General features: G+C 40.3%; 1 protein-coding gene across 4 annotated transcripts in view; it reads right to left on the reverse strand.

Moving 5' to 3' along the window:
• The window catches only part of TENM1 (teneurin transmembrane protein 1), a 571145-nt gene that overhangs the window by 121294 nt on the left and 437471 nt on the right, over positions 1-12380 (reverse strand). For all 4 annotated transcript variants that reach the window (XM_080365640.1, XM_080365639.1, XM_080365641.1 and 1 more), the window contains 3 exons: positions 10268-10369; positions 9018-9212; positions 5436-5636 (listed from right to left, as the gene is read on the reverse strand). In XM_080365640.1, coding sequence (XP_080221766.1) covers positions 5436-5636; positions 9018-9212; positions 10268-10369 — 498 coding nt within the window. The remainder of the gene's footprint in view (positions 1-5435; positions 5637-9017; positions 9213-10267; positions 10370-12380) is intronic.

The raw sequence follows: 12380 nt of genomic DNA on the forward strand, positions 1-12380 counted from the left end.
GGAGAGATGACTGTTTGAGGGACGCTTGACTAAAACAAAGAAATAAAGTTATTGTAGAAGACACTGAACCTCCCTGAGTATTTCAATGTAGATTACACCACAGGTAAAGGCAGCAAGCAATGTCCAGCCAGGCCGGCAGGAATGAAAGATTCTGTTAATCACTTGAATAACGACTGCAGCACTACTTGCAACGGGAATTATAACAGCTATGTCCAAGGTACAGCATTTGGAAGAACTCATAACTCTCTGCTGCTTCTCTACAAATACCTGACATTGGTATAATTTTGAAGCAGTGAGCACCACAGCTTGTTTTTGACCTTCAGCATTGAAGCCAGTTGGCAAATTGGCAAAGCAGGCTAATCCATATCCTTCATGGTAAATACACATCAGCGTATAATCAAATAGAACAATTAAAGCACTTTGATCTTGTCCATATAATAAACCAAGTATTAGGTACAGATAGAAGGTAAGCGATTTTTTTCTTCCTGATGTCACATATGGTGGTAGAAAGGATACCGATCCGTGTTGTTTTGATGGGTGTAGCTAAAGATCTGTCAATATTTTCAGAGTGAAATTCATTTGCTGCTGCCTAAAGAAGGCAGCAGAATCAGAAGCATATTAACTTTCTGTTTGAACGTTAGCTAGCAGGAAGAGCCTTTACGAACAGGCGCATAAGTAGCAAGGCAAAACCTGAATGGAAACCACGTCATCTTTGGGATAGGGAAATAGAAATCAGAGCTAACAAAAGAAAATGTCTTCTCATGGAAGTTCAATATTGTTGGGTAGAAAGAGCCCAAATACATCTGTAACAGATACCCAGTTAAGAATATTGAAAGGATGGATCTTAGAGAGCTGAATAAAAAGCCAGTGTAGGTTGTGTCCTACAAGTAGCGTAGGATTAGCAATACTAAATGTCTGAACAACTTCCAAGCCACATTGAGCTGCTTTTATTGAGAACCAAGTCAAACATGATGAAAAAAATATCCTGACAGCTGTTTTGGAGTTCTGTAAGAGGATTTTCTGGGGTTCTAGCATGCCAAGTAGTCATCAAGAACTTTAGACCTAGAAGGAGTATCTGGAGGTGGTGCAGGGAGATAGGGTTTTGGCAGCCCATGGGTCAGAGCAGACTTTGCTGGACATGGAACTGGCTCGGACAGTGTGGAACTGTACCAGTGCTGTGGCTGTTTCTTTTGGTCTTGGAAACACTTTGGGAATCAAAGCAGTGCAAAGAAAGTGATCAGGTCTATGCTACACTGGAGAGGGGATCCTCGCCTCAGGCCTCTGATGCCAAAAATAAGATCTTGAAGCTCTTCAGAATTGCCACTCTTTTGGCTAGAAGCTGGTCAGGAAAGGATGTCAACGATTTCAGCAGCAAGCACCTGCTCTCCACAGCTCACAGCTGTTAACAGTGTGCTTTGTAGCGCTGGTACAAAGGCGCCCGATCGCCAGCTAATCCTCATACATACGAGATGCTCAAGCCGATAGGTCAGGCAGGACAGTTTAACTAGAGCAGTAAGTCAGATGGACTCTGACCTGGTTATATGGTAGTTAATTCTGTGCCACACAGCTGCTCCCCACTGCTGTAGCGTAAGAAACATCTCTAACACTGGAGTTACTTTTGCATTGAAGATTGATCCTCAACTCTGAACACATACTAGGGGTGCCCTAGTTACACCAGTCCTTGTACTACAGGTGTTGTCTGTTGAATTATTCTATTCTACTGAATAAAGTAATTCCTTAAGAACGTACATAAAGCCTAAAGAAAAAGGAAGAGTTCTTCAGAAAAAGCATTACAAAAGCTCAGTGGACAATCTGAGACATGTAGCTGCTGACCCAAAAAAGGGGATAATGCAGAATTCATATTCCTATATGGAAGCCTCCAAGATGGACTCTGCAATACTTAGGTGGATCGCAGCTGTGGCCTCCTCATTTTGACAGTCCCTTAAGAAATTGTGCCTCACACCAGGGAAGACTAGGAATAAATCCAAATCACTCCATTACTCCGTGCTTTTGTGCATGTGCTCCCTCAGATATTTATATATAACTATATACACATCTCACCCTTTTTAAACTACGCACTTCTCACCAGCCAATTAATTCAATCATGTCACACTTCAGCGTTTGTTGTATCCAAACACTCCCAACATGCAACTTCATAGAATCTGATCTGAACATTCTGGTAGATTAGGAAAAGACATTGCCGTTAGTACAGCAACTGTGCAGGACAGCAAGTACATACAGGAGCAAGTGACTGCTTGAATGATCAGGCCATACATCCTTAGCAAAATGGCATTTCTTTAAGTGTGAAAAATGAAACCTGTTTCATAAGAAACACGGAAAAGATGAGTTAGTTAACGTGTAGGTATCTTCTTTTGTCTCTCTTTGACCTTTGAATACTGAAGCTTGGAATTTCAGTGTTCCCTTAATGTAATTGTTTTATGAAGCAATAGGAAAAGAAAACCACACGCTTTATGTAGTCAGTCAAACATCCCAAAATGCCTACCTGAAACCCCAAGAAATACATATTTTTTTTCTGGCCTTATTCCTCTTGTAGAAGTGGAGACAGAGAAAGGGAGAAAGAGAGAAAGAGAAGGCGGGGGGTGGGGGTGGGGGGTGGGAGAGAGGTGTGTGTATGCAGCGTTATGAGAAGCAAATGTATTTAAAATATTGGCTCTTTTTATAAACATTTAGGACAAAAAATGTAATGACTTTGACAAAGAATTTGACAGTCTTTCACCTCACAGAAAGGAACACAATTGTAAGACTTTTCACCTATGCAAATCGGGAGTAGAAGGTACACTTTTTAGCAGAGAGGGTCAGGCATAATTGAAACAATTTACCTAAGGACATGGCAACCTACCCTTCATTTTAAGTCTTTGTGAGAAGGTTAAATTTCTAAAAACTGGACAGAAATTACAAGTGTCAAGCAGAAACTGAAGGATTCTTATTATTTTTTTTTTTTGGTACACGTCCTACAGAAACTCAAACAGCATGAACACCATGGCCTTTTCCAGCCTCAAAAATCCATGAACGATTCCAGATCTCAGGCTGGAGCTTCAAACACTGGCAACCTTTCAGGATACGCATGGGTCACACAGTCACCCTTCATCTCTGTTCCTCCACATCCACACCGACTTCTGTCTTTCCCCAGTCTGCTGCTTGTAAAATGGAATTTCTTAGTGTCTGAAGAGCTAGGGATGGGCAGGTAAGGGAAGGTATAGAGATGGCTCATTCTTCTTCAGGTGGGTGACAGTGTATCCAGGATACTGTACTCAAAAATATTCTGGAGCCTTTGCTATTTCTCCTTCATAAAGCACAGCAAGACACATTATTTTCTCTTTAGGAAAACCGTAAAACTTCAAATGATTTATCCTTTTATTTTGAAAGCATTTTGAATTTGCTGGGGAATGCAGTAATCAACAGGACAGGAGTCTGTAGTCTTCAAGGTGATACAGAAAGGCAAATTTTCACTGTGCTGACAGTGATGCAGTACAGAGATGGCGGGAAAGTGCAAGGGTTTGAGACAGGCTGAGAGACTGCTCGTCTATCAGTTGCAAAGTTTTCCTTGTCTGATTCTGGACGGGCAGTCTGTGGTTTACCCTTTTCATCCTCTCCACTGCACAGAACCTCATGATTTTTTTCCATTCACATATGACAGCTCGTTTATTCTGACCTTATTACTCACATTATGTTTTCTTACTTAGTAACTGATGTTTTCCTTCCTCACTAAATTCAGGCTTTACTTCCAGCATGCACAGCAATCACCGATCCTACGGGAAGAGTCTCAAGTGCAAATGAACATCTATACTTCAGTCTAACACTCATTGCATTGCCAAAACAATCCTGAATCTAGTTTAACACCTCTGAAGAAAGATATATTTGCAAGGAGAGATCTGAAGTATCTAGCTATAGAGAGAGATGCCTGTTCATGGTTGTAAAAGCATCCTCTGACTACTCAGAAGACAGGGATGAAGAGAGGTATTTTCCCTGCTGGTTGATGAAGTAAGAAAAAAAGTTATCTTCCTTCTAAAAATTAACCTAAACAGCTTTGGAGGCAAGACAAACATGAAAACTATGATCCCAGCACACAAGATAAAAGTCCCTTCACTGCAGTTATTTATTAGCCCTTTGTTCTCTTACTTAATATCTAATTGCCCCATGCAGCTGACACAACAGACCTATTGGAGGTTAACATATCTTTTTGAGCTACAATAACATTGTATTAGAACAGAATTAGTTTGCATGTTTTGTGAGTAAAAAATTACTACATAGCTAGCACCTTTCCTAATTAATTGCTTCATTAACGGAAGTACAACGTTACTAAGCTTCAAGGAATATTGTTAACACATTAAAAAATTACATAATAAAAATGAAAGCAGCTGGATTTTTGCTGAAAGCCAATAAAAAGTCAATTCTTATCAAAGCAAGTAAAGCATCTGGCAGTGACAGACTGAAATTCCATGCGTTAATTCTAGAGTGTAGAATGAATGCAGGATGTTTTAACAAACACCGAAAACTATTAGCAGGTCGATATTTTGTTGCTTAAAAAGTTATCATGGGGAAGGACATTTCAAGAGTCCCAACTTAAAGACCTTAACCATATATTTTAAAGATTTGAATGGAAGTATATACTGTTCCAAGTGTTCTTTTGAATGATGATTTCTAAGAAAAAATTGGTGACTTGCACCACTGGTTGCATTCCAGAGTATTCAGCAAATCTGTCACTTGCACCTATTCTGTACTGGGATGTGCTACGTATCATCTGAGATTCCGGTCGTGTGAGCTTTATGGGGAAAAAAATAGTAGAACGTACATTGGTAATGACATGCTCCATTACAGAGTAAAATGTCCACAGTGCATTCATTTCAAGAAAAGGAAACGTAAATGTACAAAGCACATAGGAAATCCATTTCAACTCTTAATCAAATTCAATGGGTTCAAACCTTGATGGTCCTCTAAGAAAGAAAAGAGTTGTTATCCCAGCATGGATGGTCGTTTTTGTTTAAAGATTTTTTTGACAAAGCCTTCTTACTCATCAGTCAACTGCATTGAGACTGTTACTTTTTTTATATCCACCCGGTTTCTCCCAGAGTTGCAAGATTCCCTCCGTGCATGAGCCTGATAAGTGCTCAACATCTCAGGCGAGAGTCATGCTTAACTCCAATCCATGCCAGGAGGCACTTGGGCTCTTGCAGGACTACTGCTCTTGCTGTCACGCCAGCAGGCAGTCAACATACTTGTCACAGAGAAAAAGCCTTTCTATCCTTGTCAACAGAAAGCCAGCTGCTGACAAGCCCATTAAGTGCCATGCCACAGCATCCCTGGTTCATCCCTATCTTGTTTTTCTAAATTCATACCAGCCCAGAAACAGAAACTACTTTCTTTCATGACTCAAACAGAAAACATAGGCATTATTGAAAAAATCTCCAGCCTACCTGTTGAACAGTCTGAACCTGTCCACTGCGGTTCACAGCTGCAGAGCCCCGTGTCCAGGAGGAAAGTCCCGTGCCCTGAGCACTGCTCCTGGCACACGGGGAGTGATGTCTCACAGTTCACGCCACCCCAGCCCGTGGAGCAGTGACATTCCCCTTGAACGCACACTCCGTGGCCAGAGCACATCGGATCCAAGCAGTCCTCTGGAAAGCAGGGAAATGTACAAGTTAGAGCATAAAACTTACACTTTTTTAGCGGTTTCCTACCGAAATACAACATCAGGCATTCAGATTAATTGGCTATTTGCACAAAAAGCACCCAAACTGAAACAATGTTAACAAAGGCAAGGAAAATACAGAATATGCTAACAGCTGTGTAAAAGTATAAGCCCAAACCAACACAAGAAGCAAGCACGCAGACTGTTAGAGGTCACAGCATTCTGCTCGTCAAGGATACTGTCTTATTTTTAAAATGCAGATTCTCAAGACAGATCTATTGGTCCAAGCTCCAGTAGCAGGGCTAGGAAAGAACCGGAGCAATTAATAATTACTTGTACAATTGTGCATTGTGTTTCCATTTGGGTATTTGCGCTCTGTGTTTTTATTTACATCTGGGGAAAGAAAGATTTATTCTTTCATCTTCCTGTGGAAAGTTATCTCTACAGCTGAAAATCTGATAGAAAAAAAAATGGCCACCCACTAACCCCAAGCAGTGAATATCTGACTGAATGCTTGCTGTAAAAAAAAATAATCTCATACACTCATAAAAAGTATGTGCTGGGCAATTGCAGATAATGAACAGATTCATAAAAGTCATAATGTAGTGATGAACAATTTGCAAACAAAGAGCTAAATTTGTTCTCAATTTGGATTAAACTATTTCTAGTGAAAAATTCAGGAGCTCTGTAGAAGAATTTAAATCAGCTAGTTAGTCCTATATAATCAGCATATTCTTTCATAACCCCCCAGCATTTTTTTAAGAAGACAGATTTAAGCAGAACACTGCCTGCCTTCTCTGGAGGCTGCAGGAAGCCTGCGGAGCTGGAAAGGATTTGGGGGGTCTGAACATAGGAAACAATTAGCCAAAAGCTCATTCATGTTAGATCATGCTTCAGACTAATGTTAAAGAGGCACTTGGAAAGTTCTTGCATGTATTTTTCAAGTATCTGCCCAAGCACTGCTCTAATAATTACACTGTAAATGTAACAAACAGATCTGTGCTACAGGGATGAGGAGATGCTCTCTGCTTCAGTAAGGGAAGACTAAATATTTCAGACGTGGAGATAAACGGCCTCCAGTTTATAGGACCTTTTGACCTAAGAATAAAGAAGTGATGCTTTATCTTTTGAGCTGCTATGCCACCAATTTAAGATCTTATTTCAAGATTTATGTTGTATCTTTTTCAGCCTTCCAGGCTGGTGCACAGCACAATGTAATTCCAAAAGTGAGGAATCAGTGTTTCTGGACAATACATACCTTGCTAAGTACAGGACAAAAACACTCAGCAATTTTCTCTCAATCCTGAAACAGCTCTTTATTCTGCCAATCTTTTAAAACTGAGTGACTCCGTAAACAGTTTAAAAAGGATCACCCACTTTAGTAATGATAATCTGATGACAAATTCAAAGGACTCCCCACAGCAATGAATACATGTAGCTACTAGTGTTCCCTGGATAGTGCATCTGTTACTACGTCTGCTATTTTAACAATACGGCTACAATATTAAAATCATATTTACATACAATAATGTAATCTGAATTCCTGGCAGAATTGCTTCCAGTGCTGCAGAAGTTACTCTGTACAATACAGTAAACTGAACAGTCATGTTACACACACACTGTTACAATAAAACCCCACTGTACTTGGTTGTGCAGGTTTGTTTCATCCACTCTATTTCTATATAATGCCACCTTTTTAAAAATTTAAATACGCCCCTTACTTAAAAAATCCAATGTTTTCACACTCTTAGTTTCAACAGCTGTTTGAGTACATTTATCTTAATTTTTTTTTTTTTCAGCTGTTTTGCAGGATCACGTTGTGGCAAGAAACAAAGCAACCGAAGACCACAGGCAGCCGCTCACCAGCTACAGGCTTGTTCAGCATTGTGGCCTCAGTGGGTAAATCTGTGCATTATTTGCTTTTTCCCATTTGGGTTTTCTTGGGGTTTTTTTTTGTCCATTTCTGAAACTACCAGCAACTGAGTGTGTCAGCAGCATTCTCTTGATCCTCCCTTTAAAAACTGTACCAGGTATGTCAAATCCATCAAATCCATCCTGGATATTTTTTCTGACTAGAGAATTCAAGCCACAGAAAGAACCTCCTCTGTGTGCTACTCAAAACAATTACCTAAAATCTATATAGCGGGAAGTGCAAAGTATGCTGTCACTAGCTTCAGGCTAAGGGGACTAGTGAAACATCACCAAATCAGGGCAAGCATGAAGAAGGGTTCTGCTTTCCGAGGCTATGCACAGAGGGAGAAAGTTAAAGCTGATGAGCTATCTCAGAAATGCTAAGAGGCAAACTTAAAAAACCCTGCTTCTTTCTATAGATGCGGGCAGAGACACGTTGGTACTACGATGAGCATAAGTAGTTACTTGTCAGGATTCCCCACTTTCTAGTAGCCAAGCCTTAAAGGATGCTGGTTTAGTACCCTCAACACAGGCTCACAGTAAAATTGACAAACGACAACAGAAATACAAAGTATGTTCTGGTAAACAGACTGTTTCCTGCTCCTTTGGCTTTATATTGTCAGTATGTTCTTCGCAGAAAAAATCTAAGATGTAAGAGAATGAAGAAAGGGAAAAGCAGATTACAATCTTCTGATCGCCTTGGAGAACTACCACATCATATTTTGTTTAAATGATCTTCTGACTGCCTTACCCTTAGCTTTTGGCCAAGTAAAAAAGCCTGCCCGGGCTGTCTGACAGCGTGTGCTGAGGGACCGAGGCTCCTGGCAGCAAGAACTGGGGCTGCCAGCCACCCTTCCTGAAAAAATATGTGGAGCCTGAGAGAAGAAACAGGGGGACAAACAGATCAAGATGGTCTCACAACTTTCATAAAAAAAAAAAAAAGGAAAAAAAAAGGAATCCTTTTTGCTGGGATGTTTTCCAGGAAACTTTTGGAGAATTGAAAATACATCGCTTGGTGAAAGGCAAAAACTCCCACCCAGCTCTGCTCTTGCTACTGAGATTCAGTGGAGGGAGGGAACAGAAATCCTCCGAGAAGTAGAGCTCTCCTCAACCAAAGGAGAAACTGAGTACTTCAGAGGACTGCCCATGCTGCAATTATTATATAGCCTTATCACACAATGTTAAATAATTTTATTCTTTTAGAATAAAAATGTGAATCTTGGAAATGGTGTGATCAGCTTCCACTGACTGTCACTGAGTCCCGAGTGCCTTTACCTTTGATAATTTTCTACCTTAACATTACTCTCTACGAGACAGTAAAGGTGCTTTTGGGCAAAACAGTACTGCTTCAGTCAGCTGCTCAGGTCTATGTGAGTTCTTAACTACCTTAAAAAAGGTTTGGAGATTAAAGACAAAAATCAAACCCCCCAACTATAGAGAGGAAAACTTCACAAACCTTCCTCACAAATCTCTCCTTTGTATCCAGGGACACAGATGCAGACGCCCATGATACAAGTACCGTGGCCAAAGCAGGTTGGATCAATACACTGTTCTTCTGGAACATCACACTCTGGTCCTTTCCACCCATTTCGACACACACAGTGACCTTTCTCATATTCTCCATTTCCACTGCACAGCACCGGACAGGAATCTGAAGAGGGCAGATTGACCTTTTTAATGTATTTACATACTTACATAGATTAACATTTATAGCATTTCTTGTTCTGTAAAATGGCTTATCCAACTCCAGCCCCCCACCTCCTCTGTTTGATTCGTGGGTTGTCACAGGCTGAAACCTTCCAACTAGGGCAGTGCAGCAGTAATACGATGTCCTCATCTCCTCAGTCTCATTCCCTAGTACACCTTTAATTTTGACCTGAAATGGGGCTTCTTAGAAGATAAAAAGAATTCCCTCCCCTTGATTGGCCTCTGCAGTACATTTGCAGTGACGCCTTCTTACGATTTCAGTAAGATGAATATTTCTTCCCTGTGAACTGAAGCACAATACTGCCCTTTTCTTCTTTCTTCTAAGCTGACTTAACATTCCTGAAGTTTCAGCTGTTACTGACATGCACGTAAATGAGCGATGTGGAAGCTTACTGTTACAATCCCCTATCCATTTCTGAGCCAATCAAGCTCTTAAAACATAAAGTCAATCCTAAATCTGAGGCAACACTGGAAAACTATGAGAACTTCCAGACACCACAGGCAGCAGATGACGGATAATACCAACAGAAATATCTAAATCAGAAATAAGCTCACTTACAATCTTTTTAGCATGTTTTTTGCCCCAATAATGGAAAGCAGCCTCTAAGCTGCTTTAGGCTTTAGGTTTCTTTTCTACACTCTATTCAAGTTAAGACCACAAAAGCATTTGATGGACTTACAGTTTTCTCCAAAGTGAAACTGCCTGTCACTTTCAAATACAGAAAACATTCTGCTAAGCTAAGACACTTACTAAAAAATACATTTTATAATCATGGAGTGGATGCGAAAAGAGATGGAGGAATCTATTAACTCTGAAAGTCAGGGAGAGAGAAGTGGCTGATAGAAATTTCCTACGTGTGTGCTTGTACTGTAGCTGCCATCTGGCTGGAAAAAGGAATTTAATCTCCTTTAATCACTTCCAATCTTTGCAAGCCCAACAGTCACACAGCATAATGATGATCTCTGTCATGCACCGTGGGTCAGTTAGTATGAGATTACCTTTTGCACAATCAGGACCAAGGAATCCCGGGAAACAGTGGCAGTGCCCCGAGATACATTCTCCATTCCCATTGCAATTAGTAGAGCAGTCATCCAGGATTTCTGTTTATTCAGAGTTTTGCACAAAGAAAAATACAAATCAGTTGAATGTGAAATGAATGGCATCTTCACCTCACTCTGCAGGACACATCTCAACATACAAAAAGGTGCAGAAGCAGTAAAAGGTCCATTTTCATTCATAGGGAGCATAAAACAAAATTCCTGTTCAAGCAGCTTACAAATATTAGATTTTGTCTTGACAGCTTTGAGATAACAGGTGCATCATTTATATTACACTAAAAAGCTTTTAAAGTAAGTGTTCATGTAAAATTTACCACCATTAAAAGCACTACAAGAACCAGAGTATTTGCTGAAAAATGTCCACCTTAAACACTTTTATTGCTGAAGTAATTTGTTTGAAACCTGTTTATAGAGTAAATTGCCTTCTATGGCATTCACTTGAACCATGTGAATTGAAGTCCTTGGAAGAAGGTAGGATTTTCACTTCTATACAATCAGATGGAAAAAGAAAAAATAGTCTTTTTTAACTGATAAAACTCAATGCAATAAAGGACTAAGAACTAGATTTGAAGAAAAAAAAATCACTTTCAATTCTGATCTTAAACTTGCTCGTGTTTTATCACACAGCTTTGGATAGTAAGCCATTTAACTTCACACATCTGGGGACAAGCTCATATCTGCAAATGGGTTAGCTGTTTGACGTAAAGAATATGAAGCAAATCCAAGGCTAAGATGCTCCCCCGCGGAGCAGGTCCTGGTCAGGCCGGCACTAGGGCTGAGGGTCTCTACAGCCAACCAGGTGCTGTGCAGGACAGGAGAGGGGCTACGGAACAGCGGCAACCGAGGCTGTTTTGTGGGCACGTTCACTAATAGACATGGGGAGGTACCTCTGGCTCTAGGAAGATGGGAAACACGGCTCCTCTCCCACAAAATAATGACTGTTGGGGGGAAAAAGAAGAAAATCCAAATCCTTTTGAAGTGTATCTGTCCATGGCAAATGATTTGGGAGGAAAAACGTTTCTCAAGAAAGGGCATAGTATTGGAATATTTAATCTAATCAAAACTGACATATTTTACTCAAACATAACTTCTCAAAAGATGGATTATCAGGGCATCCTACAACTAATACAAACAACTGAAATAAGTTTATTTTGATCTTACTTATGGGCACTTGGACAGATAAGGATTGGTTCCTCTTGAAAACTCCTACTGTTATTTAAAAACATTCCTTTTGGGCTATCAGTTTATACCAAAACAGGCATTTGACATGTGTCTTTTCATCAGCTATCCCCAACCTGTACACTGATGTCTGTTTGAAAGTCAAAAAGCTCATTTTCAGAAGTAAGTTTTTTTCACAGATATGCTGCTCGTTATTAATTTTTATATATTACTGTTCATTATCAACTCTTCTCTTGCTTTACGTGTACACTTGCCTGTCTTGTCAGTTTTCCAGAATCACAAGGTAAATGATCCCTACATTGATCTGAAACGAAGAATTAATGATTTGAAAAGTTACCTCCCCTTGATGCGATGTCCAGTTGGGGTTGGCCTTTATTCATTCTAATCAAATACCTGAGGCACGCCAGGTTTTGCATGCAAATTACCCCCCTCAAGGGAAAGTCTGATGGGAGCTTTAGCTAAGGTGTCAGCAAAATCAATTTTGTACATAACTAACACTGAGCAAGTTGAAATACTGTCTCATGAGGAGGGCATGACTGCTTCACACAGCCAACAGCAGCGTACAGCAGAGGTGCATCCGAGCTCTTGCTCTACTCCAATGGTTTCAATCTGTGGTCCGGGTTGATTCCTTTGTCGTCAGAGATGTCAAATAAGACTCCAGCCCAGTCTGGGGTAAGAAGTATGGCTCAAGGTGGTGCTTTTTTGGTTTTTTTTGGTGGACCCCCCCCAAGAAACAACCAAGAACCGTTATGCAAAAAAAAGCGTAAGATGATGATACACAAGTTGTGGAAGCACAATAGCTAATACTAATTTCAAATGCATCAGCGTAGATTCTTGCAACATAAACCCTCTTTTCCCCCCAAAATGTCTTCTT

Source organism: Falco punctatus, assembly GCF_963210335.1.
Source record: "Falco punctatus genome assembly, chromosome: 15".
Taxonomy (NCBI): domain Eukaryota; kingdom Metazoa; phylum Chordata; class Aves; order Falconiformes; family Falconidae; genus Falco; species Falco punctatus.